Raw genomic sequence first — 27,318 nt, forward strand, 5'->3', positions numbered from 1 at the left:
CCTGTGACTATGTGCAAGCCGGCAGTGTTCAACCTCCACCCATCCCCGCCGGGTGCGAACCCTCTCTGCACCCAGGACCAGCGTCCTGTGACCCCACGCACCGCCGAAAACACGGGCGTTTCCCACCCTAACCCCAGGAAAACAACTGATTTTGGGAAAATTACCTTCAGCGATTAGATTTCTCTGGGGATTTTCCACTTCTCACCTTCAATTAAAGCATATTATTTTCATTATAATGTTTAATTATACAATATTGGAACATATTATTCTAATTAGCATTAGCCCGTAGTTAAATGGTCTCCACGTGCGAGGGCACGTGGGTGTCTTCAAGGGTCCTGCTCGCTTTCCCCGACAGCTCTGGCTCGTCCTAACGGCACCCTTTGAATCCCAGCGGTGAACCCCGTCATTTCTCATCCACCAACCCAACCTAAAGACATCGTATTTTATTGACCAACTGCCCTCAAGCCCCTCACTGGTGATTGAGGATGACAAGGGCATCTCCGGGGCTCTGCGGGCGACGAAGGCTCCTGCCAGGTGGGCGAGAGGTGGGCGAGCGTGTGAGGCCGTGGCCGAAGCCCTCCCTGCTCCTCCCACCCCCCTGGCATCGGGCCGGACCTTTCCTATCGTTTATGAATATTTTTATGTGCTATCGACTGGCAGTGACTCAGAGTTGCTTATGTTCCCGAGGCGGCGGGTTGACGGTGAGGGCGTGCTTAGTCACGCAGCCTCGGCAGCCCCCACCCAGCACCCTGGGGCTGGGGGGGACCCCCCGGCACCGCTCCCCTGGGACTTGCACCCCAAACCCGGCCCCTGCCCCGGCCGGAGCTGCTGGCCCAGCCAAACACCCGCAGAGCCTCGCTGGTCCTCCCCGCTGCCTCCTCCGGCGATAGGGAACATCCCTGGGGTTTGCTCGCAAGTAGGAGATTCACCCCCTCGCCCCTCTTGACCTTTTTTATTTAATTTTATTTGCCTCCGTGCAGGTGATGGGGAGGCACCACGGGTCCCTCAACGCCTGCACCGAGCTCTGCCAGAGTCCCGGCTCCCAGATAGGGCGCCTTTAAGACTGACGGGTTATACAAAATTTAAAAACCAAACCCAAACCCCCCTTGAACAAAGAGCAAACAGTCAGGCTTCTTTTTCCTTGCTTGAAAGTATGCAGGGTGGTGGGTTTTTTTGCTTTCTTAATTTTCCTTTTAAGCCCAAGGATGAGCGGTGCCAGCACCAGCCCCCTCCACCCCAGCCCCGCACGGTGCCACCCCCACCAGCCCGGCAGACAAAAAGGCCAAACTCCTTTTAAAGCACTTTTTTTTTTCTTTTTTTTATTGATTTCATTGAAAACAGAACAAGAAAATGATCAGAGCCAAAAGACTGCTCCTTTAAAACTGTCAAAAACATTAACAGAAAAAAAAATAATAATAATAAACATGACGGCATTATGAATGTTCTAGAAGAGATGAACAAAAAAAACTGTTACTGCACTAATTACAGTATTTAAAGATATATGCAAAAAAAAAAAATTAAGATAATGACCTGCCCAGCCACCACACAAAAGGTGATGGCAAATTTATTCACACTACAATACTAACAATTTAAAAAAAGTTTTGTGTTTTTTTCCTGCATTTTTATACTAAAATCACTTTGTTCTTTTTATACAATTGATAGTTTATATTCACGTGGTGAGCAAAAATCACACCAGAATCAGCACCGTTTTGTTTTGTGGTTTCTTTTTGTTGTTGTTTTGGTTTTTTTTTTTTTGTGGTTTTTTTTTTTTTTTTCTTTTTAATGCTAGTCCCCAATGTTTCGGTAATGGTAAAAAATAAATCAGTTTATTGAAACCTCATAGCGTGTGGCTTAAAAATTAATCGAAGGTGCCCAGCGTTGAGAAAAGCGATGGGAACAGACGAGCTGGTGGCATCTGGGATCTTCTCGCTGCGACATGTCCTGTCTGCTGCTCGCCCCAGCCGGTGGACACGAGTCGAGGTTCTCTATAATATATATATCATTCGCTTTATTTTTAAAAAAAGAAAAACTGATTTTCTTAAGAAGTTAGTGTCTTGTACAATCCCCTTCAACCTTCCCTCTCTAAAACAGCTAATGCGACGGGGCGAGGGAAATCCTTCCACGGATGAACCAAACACTGAGACAGTAACACGGCCAAGCGGCGCAGACAAGAGCTGGTTTGTAACGGAGAAAGCCCGGGAGGGAGCGGGGTCTTAGGGGAAGCGTCTCTGGTCAGCTCGGGAGAGAGCCGGGGACCAAAGGGACTGTAAGGACTGTGGGTTTCTTCTCATCAGCAGAGAAAAAAGCCGGTGGATTTGGTAAGAAGGAGGGTATTTGTTAGAAATGCCCTCTAACTCCAAGGGAAAGGCCCCACCGCAACGTCCTGTGAGACGTGGGAGAAATCTGTGATTTTTAAAAAAAAAAAAAAAAAAACAACAAAAACAAACCAACCAAAAAACCAAACAAACCAACAAAAACCAACCAGCAGAACCTGCCCCGGGGCTGTGCCAAGCAAACCCAAACGCCAGCACCTCCCTCTCCCTCCCCGCTCCCCCCGGCTTTTAGAAAGAAAGTCCCATCAAGTATTCAAAGTTTATTACAAGTGAACTGGAGATGACTTGGCATGAGCGATCCATTCAATTAACAATAGTCAGAGGACGGGCGGCTCTCCCTTGGCTCTGACAACACTTAGCACATTAAGAGACGGAGGCCAGGACAGCTCGCATGGAAAAAAAACGCAACAGCCACCCCTCCACACGCAACTGTGAAAACCAGCAGCTTTCCAGGACCGGGGAGGGGAGAACAACATCACGGAGGCGGGATTTGCTTTTACTTATTCCTCAAGTAACAGTCGGTGGCACAGCCCTAAGTGTCACAAACCCTTGGCTTTCCTTGAGCGGGTTGTTTTTTTTTTTTTTTCTTTTTTTTTTCTCTCTTTAAATGGAAATTCAGACAGTATGTGAATCTATAGGGTTAAAACAAGTCAGTCTCTGGGGAGCGGAGCCTCAAAAGGGGCCGGCTGCCGTGGCAGAGCTGGTGTCGGGGAGCCCATTTTCCTGCGTGTCCTGGGACGAGGTGCTCGCCTGCCGCTGGGCCAGCGCTGAGCTCGAGTGTTTGCACTTGGGTGAACCGCACTGACAGCTGAAGTATTTGCCTTTGATGTCCCAGAACCTGTCTCCGTAGTCAAAGCTGCAAGAGAAAGACAGAGACGGGGTCACTGCAAAGCAGAGGCATGCAGGAGCAAAAGGGACCATGCATCGGCGCAAGACGCCGGGGTCAGCAGTCCTTAGTGCTGCCACAAGTGGGGTTTTTGCAAAGCTTCAGGGGATGGAGCGCGTTTGCGGGATCCCCGGGGGACCCTGGGGACTCGGCCTGGAGAGCAAAGGGATGGAGTGAACCCGCTCGGGAGCGGCAGAGCTTTTGTTCCTCTCCACCCGGTCCTTCCCCGAGCATCGCGGTAGCTCCCTGTTGGAAAAGCAGCCCCAGGGACAGCACCCACCCGATTTCTTCTCCAGCTTCTATATGCCTCGTGCTGAAGAAGGCGATCCTGGGAAAGCGGAGGTCCTGATGCGACATGAAGACTCGCACCGGGATGAGGTTTGGCTCGCAGAGGTGGTTTATAAAGCGGCTGATGTTGCCATAGAAACGGGCATCTATGCAGTACACCTCTCCATCCTAGAGGAGAAACGTTGCATCTTTCATTAGATGAGGTTGGGTTTAGTATTATTACTGCTATTTGTTTAAAAAACCAAATGACTGAACTATTGGTCATTCCACTAAAACTCTGGAGAGCTTCAAGAAGAACAACCAGGGCAGGACACCCACTGTGGGTTCAAAAGGACTAAACGCACACACTTTTATATTCAACAGTACTCTGAAAATACAGTTTTCCGCACGGCACTCTGCCCCCACCAGCCCAAAGACCTTTTGAAATGCCCCTGTCGCTGGCTGGCACATCAGCTCTCCCCAGCCCTGCTCAGCCAAAGCACCAGTTCGGCACAGTGGGATCGACGTTTGGTGCAGACAGACCCCTTATGGATAAAAGCCACTGGACAGGGGAACAGGCATCTGTTCTGTCCTCTAATTGAACACGACAGCTAGGACACACAAAGCCAGAGCCTCGAGAAAACACAGGTTTTTGCAGATAAAAGTGGAAGTGAGAAGACAGAAATTCCCTTTCCAGAGAGCAGTAATATTTTGTTTTCCTTGAAAATAAAAGAGCCCCCCTCAGGGCTTTTTTATTCCAGCAGAGAATGACTGTGCAAAGCAGAGACTTTAATTACAGAAGCTAATTTCACTTGCAAAGAGGCCAAAAGCAAAAGGATCCATTAGCGGTGCTCAAACTCCCTTTTGGGCAAGCACCTTGCAATCGTTAATGGATCAGTTGTGCCAGATCACACCACCGCCTGGTGCAGGAGCCCAGGGAAGATGTCCCAATGACTGGGGGAGGCATCACCCCACATGGTCCCATATCACACACAGTGTTACCAGCTCTAATTTCAATTTTAAGTAATTCCCATCATCTTCTCACATTTATCCATGGAAATGCCATGCTTGGTGAGGACAACATCACTCACTACCACATCTAGAGACCATCTGGAAAAACCTGAGCCCTCCATACAAGTCTGAAGAAAGGAGCCTGCCACCTTGACCAACACAGGCAGGATCCTTACTGCGAAGCTGCTGAGGAGGACAAGTCCCAAAGCAAACTGCTTCCCACCTTGATGCGAGGGTATCGGGAATGTGAGAGTCACACGGTGGCAAGTAGAGAGGAAGAGGAGAAACCATGAACCTGCTCTAGGGTGAGACGAGTATCCTTCTCACGAATGGGAAAGCACCAGGGTTTTTTAGAAGGGAGGAAGCCCGGAGAAAGCCTTTCTTGCCTGCAGGCAGGCAGGGGTCACCGGGACGCAGCAGCCTGCAGCCCCGACCGCTGCCTCTCCTCGATGGAGCACAGCAGGGCCAAGCGAGCAAGGACTGCAGAGGATGGGCCTGCGCGTGGGAAAGGGGTGGCTTAACACAAACAGAAAGCAACCACAGCAGCTAAAACTCAACCTCGTCTTTCCAAGAAACAGCGCGTCCTATGTTTTCCTCCTGCAAACCCAGCAAAGGCAGTAAGTTTCGGCTGTTCGATGTTCACCCCCGTTCAGACGCGGGACGGGGTGTGACTGCAGGACCTGGCACGCTGAACGATTCACCATGCACGTGGCCTTGAGTGACAACTCAAGGTACAGGGACATCAGAAATGACGTCCCCACCATTTTTTCACTACAGCACAAGCCCATCCAGGCCACTCCTTTGAGACACACCAGGACCCCAAGGCTGTCCCTCCCAGGATTGGGGCACGCATCCTTAATAACTTCCCATCTCTCAGGGGGCCACAGGACCTGGCTGGCTCTGCCCTGCCCTCCTCCACCCATCCCGATGGGCTTCTTTTAACAATCACTCAGTGACTTGGTGCCTACTTTTCTACAGATGATCCACTTTGAAGAAACCCTGAAAAAAGACAACGTGCTTGCACCTGTACTTAGGTCTTCCTCAGGTGTCCCTCCTCGCTTCGCTATTAGAGCAAACGCAGAGGATCCCCCTCAAGGCAGCCAGCCAGGGGCTAACCTAAAGGCAAGGCCAGGCCCAGGTGGACTCCTGCTCATAAATGTACAAACCAGGTTGAAGTCCCCGCTGCTTTTCAACTTCTTAATTAGTTTGAGCCCTCTGTTTTCAGACTGACTACAAGACTCATTACTTGCCTTTTTTCAGTTGTTGAATGTGTGTTGCTTTAAAACAAAAAAGGAAAAAAAAAAAGCAAAGCTTCTTTGTCACTAGCTGATGACAGAAACAAGACAGAGACTGTTTTACAGCTTTCCTTGGAAGCCGCCCCACTCCTCTGAGTCCCCAGCTCACCTCTCTCCTCTTCTCCTTTCCCAAGGAAAGTCTGAAGTGATGGCCTTGCTTAAAAGATTTACATCACACTTTTCAAAGCAAGATTTCTGCTCTGAGATAGCCCTCCGCAGAGCAGCGCAGGATAACTACCAGCAGAATAAGCCTCAAGTCCCTGCCAGGGTATCTGATGGATCCCTTTATAAATCGGGTTTTTTCAGTCTTCCAGCTCATCTTTTTATGAAGAACTTAGAGCTGCCAATCAACACAACTGCAAGCCTGCATATACACACCTGAGTATCCAAAACTGAACAACTGAACTCAGGATGCCCAAACGGTTTTGACAGAAGAGCATCTTGCATCAAAACTGGCATGGGCAGCACGTACCGCGGTGGCCCAGCGCTGCTGGGCTCTGTTACTGTTTTAACGAGCCCTAAGCCTTACCTCAGCCACTCTACACTTTTTGACTAAAACGCAGTGAGGACGCGGTCCTCCTCTTTGCAGGCTTTCAGATTGTGCTGTACATCAAGATGGAGACAAATAATCTCTCTGCTCATCTGGAGAGGCAAGACCTTGGGTTTGTCTCATTACACACCTTCAGATACAGTACCTTGTTGTCAAGGTCGAAGAGGTAAGAGTCCTCTTCACGGACGTCTGCCTCAGAATCGGATATCAGCTCACCAACGTACCTGCAGACAAACAGGAAAGGCAGAAATAAGATGCTTGTGCAATCACAAGCTTGGGTTTAAACACCTCTTTCCAGGAAGAGGGAAAGAAAGGGATGCAGCCCAGCCACAGATGGCAACCCACGGCCTGAGCAGTGCAGGTCATCTCAAAGCCACCCGGGCAAACTGAGCTTTGCCAACTTACAGCAGCTAAAATCTGGCTCCAAACTCCGTCTTTTCAGGGCAACACTTTTAATATTAAAAATGGATTCTTTCTTCCAACAAAATTTACTTTTTCCCCGAGGACTATGTTTCCTTTTTGTTGGCCACGATCAACACATTAATCCAATTCTCCTTATGTTCACGGTCAGACTCACACCCTGGCTCTCCTATACACCACTGCAGTGCTTGTGCTGTTTACATCCCAAAGCAAAATGTTTGTGTCTGTCCTTCCTGTATTTTCCAGGCTATTTTGACCGATTACATAGGCTACATATCTTAAAAAGTTTTGCTTTAAAAGTCTTAGGTCTAACCTAACCTGGCAGGATCCCTGGAAGGATCCAGGATTCTTTCTCTATCCCTCTCAAACCAGAATAAATCAGAGCTGTGATCCCAGTAACAACCACCTTGTGGTAAAACCAGGTGCAAGGCAGATTACAACCAGGTCCTCCGAGCACCAGGAAGCATGAACTGCTTGGCCTGCCTTGCTGAGAAGGACTAAATACATGCACCACCTTTCACACCCCAGACAGATGCCGATTTTGATGCAAACCCCCTTGTTGCAGGAATCCCCGCTGCACTGGTGTTCCCACACTTGTCTCCCCGTCTCCATCTTAGACAGTTTTGGACTGTCAAGGTTCAACATTTCCTGCCCTGACCTGCTTGCAATCAAAGTAAGAGACACAAGAGGAGAGGTACTGAGCCAGAGGGAGGAGAAAGAAGCGACAGCGCAGTAGATTCTGGTATGTAAGTCTTCCCGGCCTGCAATGCAACGCGAGTTAATTATAAGCAAAGGATTCACAATATGAATAAATATTCTTCGTAGCATCAGAGACTTCCATGATCAGCAGCCATTATCACAGCATTCCTCTGCAGCTCTCAAGGCATTTTCGAAGTGTTAACCAACCGTATCCATTTCCCCCTGTGGCTCAAGGCAGCATTTAACTCCGGGGCTGGGGAAGAGGAGAGCCATGAAACATTAACCTGGAGAGGACCCACGCACTCCGTGACAAGGGATCATTTGGCTGCAGTTCCCAAATCTGAGCAATCTGGCCAAGTTGCTCTGCCAGAGCAGGAGGCTGCCGCCGCGTGTGATCCTCCTGTTTGCCCCCACTGCATCTTGTTATTTATTAAACACTCCCGTAAGGCTGCGGCATTACTGGAAATCACACGCTCGTTGGTCACCTAAAGCAAAAGGAAGATGATGGCCAGAGAGGGAGAGAAATTGCTGTAGCATGGCACAGTAGCCAGCAGCAGCTGAGAAACAGCTGAATAATGCTGCACAGAGAGGCACTCTGCTCAGGGACAGCCACTTCAGGTTTACAACAAAAAACCACATCTAATTAAAAACTGTTGTTTCGATGTTCCTTTAAAGACTATTCCTGTAACTCATTTCTTTTCCAGGACTGCTTACCAATACAAACGGTTCCCTAATTTCCCAGGTCCAAAGTTATGGACATCTTTCTTCTCAGCAAGATAGTCAGCACGCTGATGGCAAGTAACTACATCTCAGAGCTTTACACTGCCACTCATCACTGCAAGATCAGAGCGCACTCCGTGCAAAAATCAAGAGTAACAAGAAGTCCCTAGGACAGGCTCCAGCATTTTCCAGGGGCTGTGGGAGATGGGATGCCTGGGGCTTCTCTGGCTGAAGGTGTGGCTAAAATACCTGGCTTGATGCAGATGGTATCTATTAGAGCATCACTGTTTTGTACAGAAATGAAGTATTTGGAAACCATGGAATGGACGTGCACCGAAAGGAACTGACCAGATCCTCACAAACCTCTGGTTTCTGCATCCCACTAATTCAAAGCCTCTCCATTAAAAGCCCTTAACCAGCTGTGCCATTTCCAGAATGAGCAGTTACACCGTCTGACAACCAAGCATGAACAGAGCAGATTCAAAACAACCCACAGCAACGTCAGCACAGGGGGAGCAACAGCAACTTCTGAGCAGCGACAAATTCGGAGGCCAGGGAGAAGCCTGCACACGAGCACACTCCTGAGCATCTGCGAGTGGAAAAGCCTAAAAACTCCGTGGGAGCCCAGCGGGGCAGGGAGGATGACACTGCTGCATCTCCCCTTGCTAAGCTGCGGCTTCCAGGACAGCGCTGAAGGTACCGGAGGCCGTTAGTAGGAGGGTCTGGAGCAGCTGAAGGGTCTGGAGCAGCTGGGGTGTGGGGAGCCCTGGAGATGACAGCGGGAGGGCTGGCTGGCCACCGTGCTGGCAGAGCCTCTCTCCCAGCTGCCAAACTGCTCTGAGCACTGCTAAACGCTCCCTGCAGAAGGTGCTGCGGGCTGCCAGAGGACAGTCTGCAAGCAGAAAGGGAAAGGGAAACCATTTTTTGAGTGATTAAAGAGAAAAGTTGAAAGGTATCTGAAGTACGGAGCAGGCTGAAAAGCAGTATGTGTGTAGAACAGGCATTCACACACAGAAACAGTCAGGACCAGCAGAGTTTTGCAAAATAAAAGTGTTGTAAGAACATCTCCAGATTTGCCCCTCATGTGGGCATACGTGAAAAATTATGGAATAAAAGTCATCCTTACACCAATACAATTCTCATCCTTCCAAAGCAGAGTAATAACCTCCATAGAAAGCGACTATCCGCTCAGGGCTTTAATCCAGATGTTTAATGCAAAATGCTCTTCCACAAGAGCCGATCCCGGGAGCTGCTGTGTGCTGTGAGCACCGCCAGCACCGGAGCTTCTTTGCCAGAGATGAGGAAAAGAAGAAACCAAGTCTATAGGTTGCCCATAAAGAATCACAGGAAGGACATCAGTGCAGCTGACTGGAAGAGAAGGACGGGAGTTGGTGAGTTGAGTAAATAACGTGTGTGTGTGTCTGTGATGGAGACAAGGAGGAATGTGCATGGGCAAGACATAAATTAGCTCAGCTTTTTAGTATGCAGCTCATTTAGATAATGAAGAAGATAGCGCCTACCACTGAAACCATGTCAGCAGCTCCTGGCAAGGGTGGAGGGAAGAGTTAGGCACAGTTGTGGTATCTGCACCCCATCAGCTCTGATGTGCTCTACAACGCACCCGTCTGTGTTAATTACACCTTCGTGCAGGGCTGCGCCGTTTCCTTGGGCTGCCTGTTCACCACTGCTTATTCCCCTCGCGTGTTAGCATTCCAGTAGGATTTGGTAAAGTCAGTGCCTTTTTTCTTTAGGAGCAGTTTACGCGCAGGCTCTGGCCCATCTCTGGGTGCTGAACCAGGACACGGGGACCTTTGGTACTTAACAGGAAGCCCCACCTGAAGACAGACTTGAGGCACTCCCCACAAACAGCAGAGTTTTAAGCTTTACCTCTGAAAAAAACATTTTATCATCTGGCAGCTCCTAACCTGGAAGAAATACTTGGCCGATTCACCGCAGATTTTTCTTTTCCTTCATTTTTTTTTAAATTCTGCAATAATCTTCCTTAATGTCCTGCCCTGATTCTATAACACATCAATAACTAGTTCTAAAAAACCCTAGCACCTATTTCCATGAAGGGCACGAGTCCAGCCTTATTTAGAAGGTCTTAACTCACTGTAGTATTGCAATGAAGAAAACACTTTCCAAAATATTTAATAAAGTACATATACCACTTTAAAGCCTAAAAACCACGGGGTTCAACAGCAGTTTTTTCACTTGACATAAATCCGAACATTTTTGTTCTTAAGTACTTTATTGAATCAGGGCTGAAACATGTGCTTAAGGCCAAGTGCTTTACTGTTTTGCTGAATCAGACTAAAGCCAGAGCTGTGGCAGTGGAAAACCTCTGAGATCCGATATAAAAAAGTTGTTCCAAATAGACTTGGCCTTAAGTGTCCCATATCCACGGTGAACCCGTGAGTTGAGCACATTTGCAGCACAACCCAAAGGCATTTTTCCCCCATCGCTTGTGTTTCAGAGGGATAAGAGAGCTGAGCACAAATCCCAGCAAGACAGAGAGGGATGGAGAAAGCTCCATGCTATGAGGAAAAGGACAAACAGAGCAGGAAATGGAGTCAGGAAACCTCCGACTGAGGGCAAGCAGCTCGGCTCGATGCCAATTCGATTTGCGTGAAAACCTCTCCTTGAAGAAGGGCAAGCCACCTCGGCCCTCGGGAAGCGATGCATTTGCGTGAGCTAATGAAAGCTGAATAACTTACTCGCACACAAAGGTTCCCAGTGGAATATCTTGCATTGTTCGCACACCCCAGCCCATCTTTTGTGTCCGATAAAGCTGCAATCGAGTCCTGCAGAAGAGGAAACAAAGCCACGTTAATGGCAGCACTCCGCAGAAAGACAAAGAATTTTCACAGAGAGATGAGCAAAAAACCCAGCAACCTTCCACCATCACAAACTCAAAGATGATTTCAATATTCAACCTCCCCAGTTCTCACGCTGGCACCACTGCGGCTACGCTCCACTCCCACCGCTGCTCTGAGCGTGCGGGCAGATGCTCGGATGGGAACTGCCTGGGGACAAGGGACGGGCACCCATCAACTCCTTTTCCCTGCCCAGCAGCACCTGGCGAGGTGCACACCTAAGGACTGGACATGTTAAGGACTGGGGAAGAGGGTATGGGGTTGGATGCTCTGTGCGGTTACACTGTTGATGATTTACACATAGGACACCAGAATCCCACCACCAGCATTTCTCTTCCATTGCATGCACACACCGGCACTCGGGGGAAGGCAGGGAAGGTGGAAGGGGACTTAAGGCAGCGTAGCTCTGCAGGGAGGGCTGCTGCAGGGGGAAGGGAGGGAGCTTACGGTGAATTAAGAACACCTTGAGCTAAGTGCTCTGATCCCTTTGCCCTCTGCTGAGGCCGGTGCATTTAGCAACTCCATCATATCCACCTCCCTGGCTGAAAGACAAGGAAGAAACGCTGCAACTTGAAACTTCTCGGTGTAATAGCTGCTCTGTGGAATTTTACTGATGGAGTTTATAGGCAGAGAAACAATCCTGTAAGTCATTCTGCCTCCTGCTCAGCCAGAACTTGAGTTAAGTGCAGGATGAACAGTCTCCAGGGCTAGGGAAGGCTCGCTCTGTCCCCGAGGGAAACAAAACCCACTCTCGGCAACGCTGTTATCGGAAGAAAGAGAAACCCGATGCTCACCTTAACTTCACCCTGTTGCTTTTTCCAGTACTTCTCTCCTCTTCCCCCCACCCATTCCCTCCTTCAGGTCAGCTCAAACCAGGGGCTGTGCATTTGCTCACAGCTCCTGGAGCCTTCACCAGGGCAAAACACGACCGGTTGTAACACTGTATTTCAGGCTTGAGGAAGCTCCCCCATGTTTTGCCTCGTCCATCACAGCAGAGCAGAGAGCCAAGCTCAGGTTCAGGCTCTGCTGTCGGGACCGACACCGGCAGCAGCGGGACCACGGCTCCAATCCCAGTTTCCCGGCTGAGCTGGGTCAGCCTGCCAGATGGAAACGTGTGCGCTGCCGAGCGGAGTTAATTTGGAGCAAATCTGACGAAGGAAGCACTGAAAATGGAGCAGGAGCACCCGTGTGTCACGCTGCAGCCCAAATGCCTCCCCAGGAGCCTCAAGCACAGCTCTGCCAAGCACCCGACCTTAGCGCCAGCTTCCCGACAAAGCTGCTCTCCCAGGCTCATGGTTGGGTTTCCAACCCTTCCCATCTTTCAGAAAAACACTTTAGCAAGGCAAAAATGCAAAAGCAACAGCTCTAGCTGTACAGCTCCTAGATAAACACCCACATAGACACTGGAGCTCTGGAGCTTGGCAGGGAAAACCAGAGCGGGGTTCTGCTGAAATGCATTGAGCCTTTTCCTTACTTATTTTTAACGTTGCAAAATGTCATTGAAACTACAACGCTTGCAAAAAAAAGTGTTGTCAAAAAATTTGCAAAAAACTTTTTTCCAGTGGGATTCCTTTGAAGTTTCTCCTGATACATTTAGTGCAGTGGCAAACTTCTCCATAGCAGAGGTCCAAAACAAAACATTTACATTTTTGGTCTGGCACCAAAATCATAACAGCCTGATCCGCAGTACCAAGGCCAATAGGTATTCAGGTATCCAATTCAGGGGGAATCATGCCAGGAATTTGGAAATTTTAAACAGCCAAGTCTGGGCATGCTGGCCTATATTTCTAATGTAGACTGCTAACTTACAAGATCTTCTAAATTAAAGCTTTGCAGTTTCTGTTGCTGGTTTTTTCTTCACAGATCTCCACATGAGAAGTTACATCTAGGCTGTTCGTGCAAACCCACAAGCCATTTATATGTTTCATGGCCAGGCTGATGAAAGAATGCCGCAGTTCCCATGTGACGGCGGCAGGGGAAGGGTGCAAATATTAACTGAGCTCATCAACCCGCTGCCGCTTCATTCTCACTGGCAACACACAGGAAACCGCTTGCATCCCATCACTGCATGGTGGCACCTGCCCCAACTTCTGTATCATCTCGGGAAGTCCTGGGTTTTGTGGGTTTATGGTGACCTGAGACTAGAGAGCTAGAAAGCTCACGAGCTTGCTGTTGGTCTTGCCAAGATAAGCTGCGTTTGGATCCTCCTTCTCACCTGAGCCCATTCTGCACCACCCGGTTCCTACAGGTTCGCCAGCACGAGCACGCGTGATTACACTCAAAGATCAGCGGCGGCTCAGCCATGTTGAATTCAGGCAGGAGTCGGCCATCCTGAAGAGGAGAGGCATTCAAGACGGGGTTAGTTGTCTATTCCTGTGACCCCTCCAAACCAGAGGCAGGCCAAGAGCAGAAATTCCTGAGTGCAAAAACAGGCCAGAGAACCCCAAGGTGGAGGCATGCCCCGACCTCCCCAAAACCAGCATCAGACCTCAACTTCTGCAGTGGTTTTGCTCTACCCTGACAGCGGCACACTTGCCACTATCACCCACAGCTGACAAACAGCAAGAGACTGTCTAGATTTTTGCTGCCTGGCATCACCTTACACACCACCAAAAAAAAAAAAATCTTACAGTGCTGTGCAAAAAAACAGTATGCATCATCATCATTATCATCATTTTGCAGTGCTGGAGGGGAAAAGCAGATGCGTAGTCTGTGTCTGGAATAAAGCCTAAACTTCCAGATTACAAGGCCAATACACCCAAGTTCTGTGAACCACATTATCTTCCCAAATAACACTCCCCAAAAAGCTACAATTCAATTATTTACCAACCATCTAGGATTACGGAAGCGATAGACGCAGTTCATCATATTTAACAAATTTGGCTTTTAAGGCTTGAAAGATGTAATCACCTATTAACGTGTAAATAAAATGGCTACAAAGCAAAGAAAGATGCCAATATTCCCTCTGGGAGAAACCTGCAGAGATGCACAGAACTTCTGATCTTAGCAGAACCGGTCCAAATATTAACCTCAAAACCTCCCTGGAGGATTGAAGCATACTTACCCAAACCAAACCAGGCTTCTGGCAATGCTGCAGTTAAAACATCTTTACTTTGCCTTCATCCAGAAGGATCACAATGAATAAAAACAGGCAAAAAAAATCTCTCTACTACCCTCCCCTTGTTTACATATGACAGCATTTTCTATGTTGTTCTGAAATGGAAGCTGATTTCACACACGGATTAATAAATGCTCTCTATCACATGGGTATAATTAATGGCTCAGTTGGCATGACAGTAACACAAATAAGTAACACTAGAAAAGCTTCCCTGAGTACGCATTTTGTTATTATCACATACATCTCAAAGCTGAGACTGCAAGATTAGGCATTTTAAAACAAAAAATAGAGGAGTTGTGCAAGGAACTGTTTTTAAGGTACTATTATAAACCCTGAACTGTGCAAAGTTCAGCTCACAAACACTGGTCTAACCCAACAGGAGGTTCTGTGTCCTCACCTTATCATACCAGCAGCGCATACTGAGTTGGCCACACATGCAGTTACTGGAGGAGCAGTCGTCTATACACACGCAATACTGGAAGAGAAGAAAAGGGGTTAACTCCACACCACTCACACCAACTGAAGAGCAACTTCTGTGACTGGGTCAGAGAGGAACCCACAAGTCTTCGCCTTCTCCTGCTGCAGCTCATTAGCCAGAAAGATAACCAGCCTCATTGGTTCAGTGGCATTTTTACCCCATTCCTTACTTCTGTGTGCAACGAACGTCAAAGGATTCCAGCTTGCAGGAAAGGATCCCATACTGAGCCATCTTCATTTCTCATGAGACGATGTCCCCCTCTGTTACTAACCTTCCCCCGTGCCCTATGAGCTGTACTCCACGCTCAAGGACAAGGAAAGCTCCAAGGAGGGACCAGAGCTGGGAGATGATGCAACATGTTGTCTCAGTCCTCCTCTGCGGCTTGCCTCTTCCCACATAGGTGCTCCAGCTGGCTGCTTCCCCAGCACTCCCCAAGCCAACATGGTCCCACCACCAGCTTCTGCACAACAGGGCTTGGACATGGGAAGTTCACTTCAGCCATCTGAGAGTTGTGCCCAGAGAGGGGTCACCCTCACCCTACGCTTCCCCACCTCTGCTTTCACAACCCAGCCCTTCAAGGACTTCCAGTATCACAATGGAGACCTTGGCCTGGATGCTGCAGTCAAGCAGGAAGCCAGCATGAGGAAGGTCTCCCAACAACTCACTAACTTTCCAGATACAGAACAGAGGAAAAGGATAAATGGAAGCCACATCAGCCAGCACCAGATGGCTGATGCTACAAGCACACAGCTGAACACAGAGGTAAGCCAAAGTCTCAGAAAGGAAGAAAAGCAGAATCCCATCTCCTAGAGCAAGAGCTGGATTTAGGACTACAGCCTTAGCTGGAACTTGATGGCAGTATTAGGACTAGACATTCCCATTTTGAATGCAAAACCCATTCTGAGGTGCAGTGCACTGCAACATCTCTGAATGCACACACCAGGACAGGAAAAAACACGTGGATACACATGATCCCTCACCTGTAAATGAGTGATGTTTCTATCAATGTCCATTGGGGAGGTGACGCAGTTCTGCGAAACGTATTTGTAGTTGCTAGGACAAGGCTCGCTGTCCACTGAATTGACGCAGGGAATTGGGATCCGCTCATAACCCCGGGCGATGTCTCTGTCAGTGGGAGAAAGAGAATTGTCACAGAAGAAAAGCTTCCCTGAACAAGGGGCCATTCAAATGCCATCCTGGGGCAGAATTACTGCCTTTGATCACTGAGCATTCAAAGCCTGAAAGCAATTCAGACTAGAACAGAGTTCATTTTTTTCCACCCTGCTTTACAGATTGTTCTTTGAGCTTGCAAATATTTCCATTTGGAGGATGAATTTACAAGCCATAGTCTGAATCAGCATGTGCTTAATTCTTGCTAAGCTCAAACTGACCTTCACACCAGTTTAAAAAGCTAAGCATGCACTTACAGTCCTTTCTTAAAGCAGGCCCCCATCCTCCCCCGTGCAAGGGCCCTATTTCATGACCCACAAGCAAAGCCAGCCGGATTCTCACCTGCTCACGACCTTCTCTATCTGGGCAGGCTTGTCAGTAGACGACTCTTTGAGAGTCTTGTTCATCTGTAGGGCCACCCAGACCTGAGAGTTAAGGCTGGAGCACTGGAGTGGAGTCTCACCCTCCTTGTTCTTTAAAGTGACATCCGAGCCACGGGAAAGAAAGAGACTGCAAAACAGCAAGAAAGGATAAGCATCCCCCAAGAGAAACCGCGCACGGGGAAAATGAGCTGAACCACATCCTCCAGCCAGCCCTTAAGGGACAAGGAAGAATCTGTAGTAGTGAATAATCACCTTTTCTTTATTAAGCATGGTTCAGTGAATCCTTCTACGTGAAGGCGCTGGCAGAAGCCACAGACTGGAGCTCTAGGCACTCACGAGAGCTCTGGGCAAACCTCGCCTTGCTTCAAGCATGACAAGTACCTTGCTGGTACCAGCCTAACTTCAGACAGGCTTGAAACTCTCTCTGGCAGGGAAAGATATGGCATGGGAAGAGCAGGCTGGAAATGGAAGAGTCCCACGGGAAACTGGTATTGGACTTGGCCCATGTTTATATTCACCAGCTTTTGGTGAGTACACGATGACTTTATTCATAGCAGTGATGAAGCAAAGGAAAAACCCTGTTACCATATTATGCCACGCTAGTTACAAAAAAAAAGAGCTTTAATCAAAGATGCCTGACGCCTTTCTGCTGGGAAGCCCAGGCTGAGCACAGCCTCTCAAGCCCTCTGCCCAAGACTCCAGGACACCCCGTGTTTTCTGATCTTTTTTACACCAGCTCTGGCAGCAGCCAGTATTTCAGACCCACCGCCCCTAGCAGCAGGGCAATAGAGAAACAAGCCCTCCATCCAAGTTTGTTTTGTGCTTAAATGCCAAAGGTGTTTCAAAGGATCTCCCAAGCTTGCCAGCCAACACTCAGAGAGAAAGGAGTGACCGGGGAAGGGAAAGAAGCAGCAGGGCTGGAGCCGTACTTACACGACACACTCGTAGCGGTTCTCTCTGGCTGCAATGTGCAGGGGCGAGTCCCCGTGAATATTCACTGCATGTAAATCACACTTAGCAGCCAGCAGTATCTCCGCTATGTCAACACAGCCAGAAAAAGCAGCCCAGTGCAAACAAATATTTTCCTCCTGGAGGGAAAGAAAACAGAGTAGAGGCTGTTTAGTGCATTAAAAGCCTATTGCTTTGGGACTTCACCATCCTTAGCTCTACACCTGCAGCATTCAGCATGTGGCTTGCAGTCTCCTTCCCTACATTGCTCCTTCTGGCTGGGACTGCCAGGGCGGGCAGGGAAACCTCCACGCAGACAAGCAGGGAGTTCTCACTCTAGCCGCCTCCGCGCATCAAAGACGGGGAGGCTGCACACAAAGCAGTCCATCGCCTTCCTTATACACGCAGGCAAATCGTCTGTCTCTAAGCCACAAAACAATCTGGATCAATCCACGAGAGAGGTGACAGACATGAACAAACATGCTGGAAAAGGCTAGAAGCTGAGCTTCCCCAGCCCGGGCACAGGAAAGCTAGCATGTCTCCCAGTGCTAAAAATTAAAGAGAAAAAGAGCACAGCACAAGCTACAGAGTATATGAAGGTGCCAGAAAGCGAACCACGAGCCGCAGGGAAAGCAATCAATCCGACTTCAGGCATCTCTTAAATACTGTATGTACTCATCTCTCACTAGCAGCACTAGAAATAGCTGAACACTCATCTTTTTGATGGAGATATTTTAAGCGATGATACTCTGTTTTCTGTTACAGTGCAATTTGCAGCACACTTCAAGCCCTTCCCCACGACAAGCTCTAAAGACGTCGATTACAGCAGTGCAATGATAGTAATGATCACCTAACTTTTCTCTTTTTTTTCTTTTTTGAAAGCAAAAATAAAGCACATCTTTTAGTCATCGCAACTTAACTTAGATCCTTCCTTAAATGGGGAGGCTATTGACATACACCAGGGAGTGGGGAGACCTCTTTCGTTACGGCTTCTGCCTCCCATTATGGTAACATCTAGAAAAAAACCCCTCATCAGCATCACGTACCAATCTACAGAAAAAATTAATCCTGTCGATTGCATACCACATGCTGCTGCTCAGACAGGTTACAGACACCTAGACTCACTGCTTTGCCTTGCCTCGGCTACTGCCTAACAGCAGCATAATTACAATCAAAAGCATTTCTCCCAGAGTATGATGTTTCCCAGCACAAGTGACACTGCTTCTTGATGACTGCAATCAGGAGACATCGAATGTAACGGATATGCGATACATACATCTGCTAAGAGGGTTTTTTTTTTTTCCCCAAGTAAATTGTTGACTGAGCTGATTTGATTTTCATCATTTAATGTGTGATCTTGTAACTGGTAGCCAAAACGCTTCTGTGACAGATCAAACAAGTCAGTTTTGTTCAGAGTCAGTGTTAGGGCTCTGATGCAATGCAACAACCCAAAAAGCCCCCTCTCTTGCCTTGACTTTTGCTTTTAGGAACAGTATCAGATCTGGACCTGCCTGGGAACTATCTAAGCTACCAAGGAAATAGAGGCTCCTACCAAGAAGGGGCTTTCAGACTGGGGACAGCGACTCTCGGTAACAGCTGGAGCCTTTCTGAGCCCCACAAGACAAACGTGCCAACACCTACCCCTGCTAGCACCCAGGACACAAAACGAGGCATTTAAGGAGACAAATACAACCCAGCTGCTTATATCCCTTGCAGTCAGAAAAGCACTAGGAGCCTTGGACAAGAAAATACATTGCCATGAGGTACGCTAGAGGGTGAACTGATCGCGGGGTAGGGACTTTGCTGTAACAACTCTATTCACAAAGCAGTGAAGCCAGTTACCCCTTATTTATCAAACTATTCACATCTACAGGCCAAAGCCTGGAACAGCTCAACACACCCTGGTTCACACCCAAGCCTGCCTTACAGGTACTTCTGGGGTTTCAATATCCTTAGAGAAAGGAAAAAATGAGAAAAGCACTATTAAGAAAAAGAGAGGAGCAGTGCTGATATAATGAGTCTCCTGAACAGAAGCCTGGATGTTCTCTCCTTTTTTCCCCAGTCATTTCCCTGGTATCTTCTCTGTTTGCTTGAAAATCCCCATGAAACCAGCTGGCACAGCCCGACACGCAGCGCTGCCGGGCCCACGGAGCTCCCAGGGACTCCACCTGGAGTCAGACTCCCTCAAGTACAGAGTACGTCCCACTCAAGTAGGATTTACGGAGGTGAAGAGCAGACCAAGAGCCAGCTCCAGCACGCTGAGCCACCAGCCTAGGCACGCTCTGTCCACATTAGTGGCTTCGTGCCTTTTATGCCTAGGAAAAGCCAGGCTTGCGATACTTGCTTGCAGAGCATCTGCCCAATCCATCCGGAAAACAGAAGTACAAGCTTGTGCCCCCTAAAAGGTACGCAGGATGCGCCCTACCCATGCCCAACGCACACTGGCCCGTGACCAAGGTGTGGACTCAAGGGAGATCTGCCTGGTGCAGCGTCCAAGCGGCAGCACAGCAGATCCAGATGGATTAGAAGCAGTGAGGCACAGAGCTGACTACAGCCTGAGGCATAACATACAGCATCCTTACGGGCTATGTCAGAAGAGCTGGAGGAAAAGGACTTCTTGCCAGCTTGTAAACTTCTTCCCAGAATATGGAGGAAAATTCTCTCACCAGACACTGCCCCAAACCCCCTGTGTCAAGGGACCACCGCACCTCCCTGCACTGAGCCCAAAATCTGCCTCCTTGGACTTGTTTGGTTATAAACAGAGATCGTGGCTAATTTCTGAAATCTTCTGACTCCAGGAAGAACCTCACATTGTCACGGATGTTGATGTCTGACCCCTTTGCAAGCAGCAGCTTCACCAGCTCAATATGCTTGTACTCAGTGGCCCAGATCATCGGCGTCCAGCCTCCGTCGTCCTGGGGAGGGAAAGGAAAGAGTGAGACATGCAGAACAGGCAAGTTGGTCTCCTGCTGGCTTCACAAGCCCCTTGGCAGCCACGGCAGGGCGCACCTTGCCTGGGAGCCACAGACCCCTTCCCTCCCCACAACTGTCTCATCACTCTCCTTCAGTCTACACTGCTGCAGGGAGAGGACCCTCAGGGTCCTGCAGAGCCCAGCGTGATCCAAACCAACATGCCTCAGCAGGCTGGAGTTTATTTGCAGCTCAGCACACTGGCAATGGACCTCCAGGGTGTTCAAATGCAGCTGACTGTCCAAACGGCACGAAGAACATCCAGCTTGTGTAAAAGCTCTTATAAAGACCCCTGAGCAGCCTGGGGGAGCTGGCCTTCCCCCGGAACAAGGAACCCTGATGCAGCGCTGCCTCGCCCCACGGCAACGAATAAGCTCTGCAACGGCGAGTGCCAGGCTCGACCCATCCCACAGCATGTCCATGATCCCACCCCACCCTGCTAGGAGGAGCACAGGGACACCCTTGAGCAACAGGTTCCACCAGCAAATTCAGGATCAAGGACAAACTGCAAATCAAGGCACACAGAAGGAAAGTTTTCATGAGGTCACTGGAGGGGATCGCCTTCTCTGGCAGACCGGGATGCCCATGGCACTGTCGTCCTATAATGTTTTTCAGGTGCCCCACAGCAGCAGGACTGTATTTGAGTAACCACTGCGCAGACAGCACGCTGCCGAGACTCGGGTCCCCGACCTGAGAAAAGCAGCTTCTGCCCCTCGCAGAAAGGCCTCACCTGGCAGTTGACGTCCATCTTCCCGTTGGAGAGGAGGTACTGAACAACGTCGTAGTGCCCCTTCTTGGCAGCCAAGTGCAGACACGTGGAGCCCTCCGCATCCTGGACACAACCACAGAACAAGCACTCAGGGCATATCCCTTCCCAGTGTTTCCCATGTCTACATGACGCCACTGATGCTTAGGAACAGCAGAGAAGTTCACGGATGGAGCAGAGGACTCCAGAAGCCCCCGGCCCGCTGCCAGGAGGGGAGTGAGCAGCAGCAACCAATGCTGGCACGGAGCAGAGGGAGCTTCACACAAAGCTCAGAGGTGCAACCCATGCAGAGTAGGAGGCTGCGAGCACAAAGGCTATGGGAAGAGACGCCTTTGCGAAGCCTAGGGAAGGTACCAGCTCCAAACTCTGGCAGACTGATGCTCCCCTTCCCCAACAGACCCTCTCCAACTCTTCCCCATGTGCTGGAGAGCCAAGGGGAGGTAGAAATCCCTTACAGAGGCAGAGCTTGCACTTTACATCAGAAAAGTAGCCTTGTCTCAACCTGAAATGCTCCGTTTATACAGGTTTTTTTGCTGTGTTTTATTAGCACAAGGCCTTATTCCAGCACCTGGCAGCAGAGCAAAGAGGTGTCCTGCACAGGTGCCCGCAGCTGTCTAGGAGAGATAGGAGATAAAAAATGACCATGAAGGTTGAAAGGAAAAATGCCTTTGGGAGCTGAGAATAAGGGTCTGGTGGAGATGGACAGGCTGTGAGTCATGACGGAGACACTCCCACACTAACACCAAAGATGTCAGCGGCTGGAGCCTGATTTTTATCAGGCGTTTATATCCCAAGAGCTTAGCACACAGCAAGGCCCAGAGACCAGGAAATAAGGAGGAGGAAATGAGAGACTGAAAACCAAAACGACGTCTTCCTGAGAAGCAACATTGGAGGCGAGAGCTTTCGGATGGAGCCAAACTGAGAGCACGGTGCAGGGCTAGGGAGCAACCCTCCAAGCAAGGATGGGACGTCTCAGGTCAGGGATTACACTGTGTGGGCTTCTTGGGGTAAAGGAGGGGTTTCTACACCCCCATAAGCACCTGCCACATCTGAATAATGCCACAGCTTTCCCCTTAGATTAGCAGGAGGCAAGGGCAGCTTCTCAACCCTGAGGAGAGCAGGCATATCTTAATATAAAGTTTCTGCAGTTTTTGAGTGGGGCTTTTATGTCCTATTAACAGGATCAACAGCTTTGCCCTGGGGTCTGAGAAGCCCCCACCCACGCACCCCCTGCACTGTTCTCAGCATCCCCCTCCACTCAGCAGTCCTGCAGGGCTGGGCTGGGCAGGCTCGGCACACACCCGCAGCAGTTCATGTCCGGATTTCTCATCCTAATGGCTGGAGCTGATTTTAAACTGCAATGTTGCTGCTTTCAAAAAAATGACTAATTTGGTGCAAGAAACTAATTAACATAATAAACTAGTCTAGACTTCAGACGTGATCTCAGGCTTCTAATTTGCTTTTGCAAGCTCAGGATGTTTCTCCTTCCCTTCACCTTTAGAAGCAAAAAAACCCCTCTTTTCTCTTCCATGGGAATAAATCAGGTGAGCGACGTCTGGATTGCTCCAAGCCACTTGGGACAGTGGCCAGTATGAACCCACACACGCCTGTCCTGTCCTTTCCCCCTTCCCGGCTCAGAATCATTTGAGGTTCCATTTAAGGCTCAGCGTGGGCAGCACTTGACATCTTGCGCAATCCCCCTGGCCCTGCCAGCTCCCTCACAAGAGCAGCATCCCGGCCCTGCCGTACTCCCCAGCAATAGCAGAGGAGCGCGCCAACAGCAGCAGGTTGTAACAATAAGAAGTTCACACGGGGAGGGTTCCTGTGCTCCGAATAGCATCTGATTTATGGGACTAATAACAACCTGTATATTTTCCAAGATTGCAAAGCAGCCAGAGCATGCTAAAGGCAAACAGACAGCTGCATTTTATTGTATTTGTTTAAATTAAAGGGTAGAGTTTAAAGATGGGGTCCAATTTTGCCACTGCAGCGTGACTGCAAGAAACCACACATCAGTCCTTTGGAAAGCAAAGCTTCCTCTGTCATTTTTGCTGGCTTGACAAGCACCTAATTACCAGCCCATTTTAAAATGTCACCCCAAAATTCTCATTATTAGTGTCTATAGAGAAGGAAACTCTGAAATCAAACTCCAAATTCACTGCAATGGATTTGTGACACTAATACTTAGTGGTCCCATATGAAATCAAATACCCCCCACATTTGGTGCCACAAACTAATGTAGCAAGCGGTAGCACTTGCCCCAGACTGCTCACAGCCAGGACACTGCACCATTAAAATGATACTACCGACAAGCGCAGCCTTGCCAGGCCTTCGTGCCCAAGACAAGCAAGTCCATTTCCCCTCTGCCTGTGCACTTCCACCCAAGACTTAAAACCTATCAAGAATGAAATGGTGACCAGAGGCTTCTTCAGGAGAAAAGATAAGGAATAAACTGCTACCTTAGGATCTACTAGTGCTCCAGCCTTGATAAGGTACTTCACAGTTTCCAGATGGTTGTTTTCTGCTGCTTCCATCAGTGGGGTCCTCTGGTCTTCAGAGCAGGTGTCTATATTAGCACCAGCCTGTTAAGAGGCCAAGGCAAATACAAAGAGAGTTATAATCATTACTGGTTAGCAGAGGAAGGATGTGGGAGTAGAGATTTAGTAGCAAGTTTTTCCTGAAATTTAGCCATATTAAGCAAGGGGGGGGGGGGGGGAAGAAATAAAAACAGGAAAGAAGGCAGTCCAACTTCACCTGTTTTGGAAAGCAGCACACACTGCCTGCCACCTCTCCTGCCTTCTACAGCCAGTAACTGGGGCATAAGGAAGCCAACAGCTGGTATTAAATAACTCTAGTTATTAATGCATTTTGTATTGCTACTTTCTGGATATTGTTTGCATTACAATTTGGAAGAATCAGCCTCCTCCTTTTTCCAGCAGCTTTGTTTTCCCTGGTCTATCATTTCTACGGACACAATGAACAAAACAACCAGCTCTTCCCAATGTCACAAGCAGTAGGAACAACTTGCTGATTGCAACAGAGGTAGGAGCTGTAAAAAAAATCCTGGAGATCGGCTAACTCTTCCTGTTGAAGGCAACGGTTACATTTCTACCGGTGTCTGAGAATAGGATCAGTTCACCATGGGAGTGCCGTGGACCAAGATCTTGCTCTTTTCCAAAATACTACTGTGTCATGTAATTTCCCTGCTTTAACTCTTTGGCCTAGCTCTGTAACCCACCCAATACTTAAAACCAAAAGAAAATCTCAGAGACAGCACAATTCTTGGCAGGCCACGCACACATATATACACGCGAAGCACAGACCTGTTTACAGCAGCGACACGCTGACTCAGGTTCACCTGGCACAAGAAGTTAGCCCCGCTGCTTCCAGGTGCCTCCCACTGAATGCATTTGTTTTGATTACTTTTAAATAGCTACAGCTATTCAGATCAGAGAAGAGGCATTTCAAGTTTAACAAGCTGAGGACATTCCCAGCCAAATACTGTGATACTGCAGTAGCCAGACATCAGGGAAGTGACAAGAAGATGAAGGATTTTGGAAACAAACCAGCCCTACTGATACTCAATTCAAATCGTTTGTAATATCTCGCAAATTTTGCTCCTTTTACTCATACGAGTCATTCAGTTGTCTTCATGTGCAGCAACTTAAGTGAGTGGGAGCAGCAGGGTAGGCCCATAGCTGCATCTTCAAACAGCGCTTTGAAAGCCTCTAACTCCAGATGCTGAAACGCAACATCCCAGCAGGCTCATTTGCAAAGATGTGGCATTGCTGCTTTCTCAAAAGCCTTTTAAGGTTTCCCAGTCACACAAAGTAAACAAAACATACTTCCAGTCACTCCAGATGATGTATGCCAATACAAAAAAGAAAAACTATAACTTTTTAAAGCCTTCTTTTTTCTTTAAATCATTTTGGAGAGGGTTCAACATAAGCACTCCTGTGTCTTTGACCATCTTCCCTCAATTAGAATCCAAAACTCAGACAATAAGCCAAACTTGCATCTTTCCTTCTCTCCTTTTCACATGCGAGACATTTACACTGCAGAGGAAAATCCTGCTCAGGTTTTGACAGAAGGGAAGACAGAGTCTGCTCGTTTGCAGGCTCCAGAGCCTACCTGCCTTCATTACAAAGAGCAGCTTGGCAGCAGCTTGCAGATCACCTGCAGTCCGCCAGCGGTCAGCCTGCGCTGGCACACCTGGCAGTGCACTGCTCTGCTGGGTGTGCTTAGGTTCCCACACGCTCCACCGTGCCCTACACTGAAGCTTCACTTGCTCATTGCCCGGACAGTGAAGCTTGCTTGGAGAACAGCCTAGAAAGACGGCTTCAGTCATGACCTCTAAGACCTCACGCTACTCTCCACTACTCCTCCCTCAGCATACCCTGAGAATAAGGAGGTTTTTATAGGAGAGACGGTTCAGTGCTGATTTCCAAGTGTGCTTTAGCCATGTGGGGCAGGAGACCAAAAACCACAGAGAATTGCTTGTACAGAAGAACATAAGCGGAGAAAGACCTGAATCAGCATATGGCAGATGTCCACGTGGCCAGACTCGGCGGCAGCATGGAGAGGGGTTCTCTTACTCTGATGCTCCATTTTAAAATTAGGGTCAATTCCATCCACTGAAAAACAGAGCAGAGATGCTTTCACAACCACAATTCAGAGATTAGAGAAAAGCGTAACAGGAGAACCAGGTCTCAAGCAAAGGCTTTTAAAGGACGGGTTCCCAGCCCATCCTCAGCCCTTCTCACGACTCACTACACATTCAAGCCAGAAAGCTCTCAGGGTAGTCCCATGGACATTCGATATGCAACAGCCCTCAAACCAAAAGCTTCAGAAACACCATAGAATTTAATTCCTTTAAGGCATTACAATTTCTACATAGGCCATCTCCCTCAGATTCACAATTCACTGTCTCTCAGTGCAACAAAAACAACAAACACTATACAAGGATAAAAAGAAAAAAAATGCTGCTTTGTTTAAAGCAAGACAGAAGTTGGAAACAACAAAGAGTCAGTACTACCTGGCCTTTACGTCTCACCGCTATTACCTGCAATTAATATTAGCGATCCTCATTGCATCCCTGCAAACACAGGGCTACAAAGTGGATGGAGCTTCTCCAACTAACACAAGCTCAGGATCTGGCCAGAGATTCACACAGCTGTGCAAAGACTGACAGATGATGATGACAGCCAGACAAAGATGTCTGGGCATGATAACATGTTGCATATGATGAGGCCGTGGTTAAATATCAGTGAATAACATTTTTGTCCTATTGAAGACACAAACAATGAAGCTAACGCTTGCTAGAAGAAAAAGGAAGAATCTGATAAATGAAAAGAACAGAAAGCATCCAAAAATGTACTGCAAAGCACTGGAGCGGAAAGGAAATGATCCCAAGGAAACATTGTGTCCTTCAAAGGGGGAGATTCTTCAGGAATATCTGTTGGTAAAAACAAGCTCAGCAGCTCAAAGTCATCTGGTGACAGACAACTATGTACCCCCAAAACAAACCCTGTGTATTGAAGGGCTCCTCCTTTATGCTCTTTTGCTGATGGGTCTTGGCTTAAGCTGACTCCCATCTTTTTACCTCTACTGGATGCAAATACCCAACTATCCCATTGCATGGACAGGAAAAGGTCTGTTGGACTGGAAAAATCACATGTAGGTCATTTGGGGACAGAAACAGCTTCTCTGGATAAAACCGTGCCCAAATGCACAAACAAGTTGGGAGCAGGTCCACGTTTCACAGAAAGATGAAGCCATTTCCAATGACACATCACTTGCAAAAGTGGCTTTCTCCTCCAACTCCACTCACAAGGGGTAGGGGCGAATATGACGTGCTGCTGGGAACTGGACTCTGGCAGCTGCCTGGCAGGAGCTGGGAGTACTGCCAGACACGCAGTGTCCTGGGAAGGAGCCACCTACCCAACATAAGCAGGACTTTTTGCAGCTCTCCTTGCCTCGCAGAGAAGTACAACTGCTTTGGATGGAACCGTAACTTCTTGGGCCTGCAGCAGTGGGGGAAAAGAGGCATAATTAATACTCACTGAAGAACACTCCCAGCGTTTCACCCCACCCCACTGCTACCCCATGTGCATGACAAAGTCTGTTCCTTTGGTACAGCTCCAGAGTGACAGCAAAACACAAGAACAAGAAGTCTCCAGAAGGAGGTCTTAAAACTTCCAGCTCCAACCGCAGACAGCCTTGTTCTAACTACTGTGATCGGGAACTCCTAGTAGTTAAGGCTGCAGTTGGAGGGCTAGTGAAAAACTAAATCCTCCAGACAAATTAATAGGACATTCAGAACTGTAACTGTTGTCTTCAATCGGTAATCTGTTGAGGGTGAAATATGACTGAAGTGAACAAAAAAAGGGCTGAGTGGGGCCAAAATCCAGAGAAGCTAAATCTCAGTT

General features: G+C 48.5%; 1 protein-coding gene across 5 annotated transcripts in view; it reads right to left on the minus strand.

The window, feature by feature from the left end:
* Nucleotides 1-1,637: 1,637 nt before the first annotated feature.
* The window catches only part of EHMT1 (euchromatic histone lysine methyltransferase 1), a 123,045-nt gene continuing 97,364 nt past the window's right edge, over nucleotides 1,638-27,318 (minus strand). For all 5 annotated transcript variants that reach the window (XM_075170465.1, XM_075170467.1, XM_075170466.1 and 2 more), the window contains 14 exons: nucleotides 26,831-26,913; nucleotides 25,418-25,524; nucleotides 23,350-23,472; nucleotides 20,855-20,956; nucleotides 19,965-20,069; nucleotides 17,140-17,294; nucleotides 16,166-16,333; nucleotides 15,634-15,778; nucleotides 14,573-14,650; nucleotides 13,273-13,388; nucleotides 10,899-10,985; nucleotides 6,488-6,566; nucleotides 3,500-3,675; nucleotides 1,638-3,189 (listed from right to left, as the gene is read on the minus strand). In XM_075170465.1, the coding sequence (XP_075026566.1) occupies nucleotides 3,006-3,189; nucleotides 3,500-3,675; nucleotides 6,488-6,566; nucleotides 10,899-10,985; nucleotides 13,273-13,388; nucleotides 14,573-14,650; nucleotides 15,634-15,778; nucleotides 16,166-16,333; nucleotides 17,140-17,294; nucleotides 19,965-20,069; nucleotides 20,855-20,956; nucleotides 23,350-23,472; nucleotides 25,418-25,524; nucleotides 26,831-26,913 (1,708 nt within the window). In that variant the 3' untranslated portion in view covers nucleotides 1,638-3,005. The remainder of the gene's footprint in view (nucleotides 3,190-3,499; nucleotides 3,676-6,487; nucleotides 6,567-10,898; nucleotides 10,986-13,272; nucleotides 13,389-14,572; nucleotides 14,651-15,633; nucleotides 15,779-16,165; nucleotides 16,334-17,139; nucleotides 17,295-19,964; nucleotides 20,070-20,854; nucleotides 20,957-23,349; nucleotides 23,473-25,417; nucleotides 25,525-26,830; nucleotides 26,914-27,318) is intronic.

This window comes from Calonectris borealis, chromosome 21 (assembly GCF_964195595.1).
Source record: "Calonectris borealis chromosome 21, bCalBor7.hap1.2, whole genome shotgun sequence".
Classification (NCBI taxonomy): Eukaryota; Metazoa; Chordata; class Aves; order Procellariiformes; family Procellariidae; genus Calonectris; species Calonectris borealis.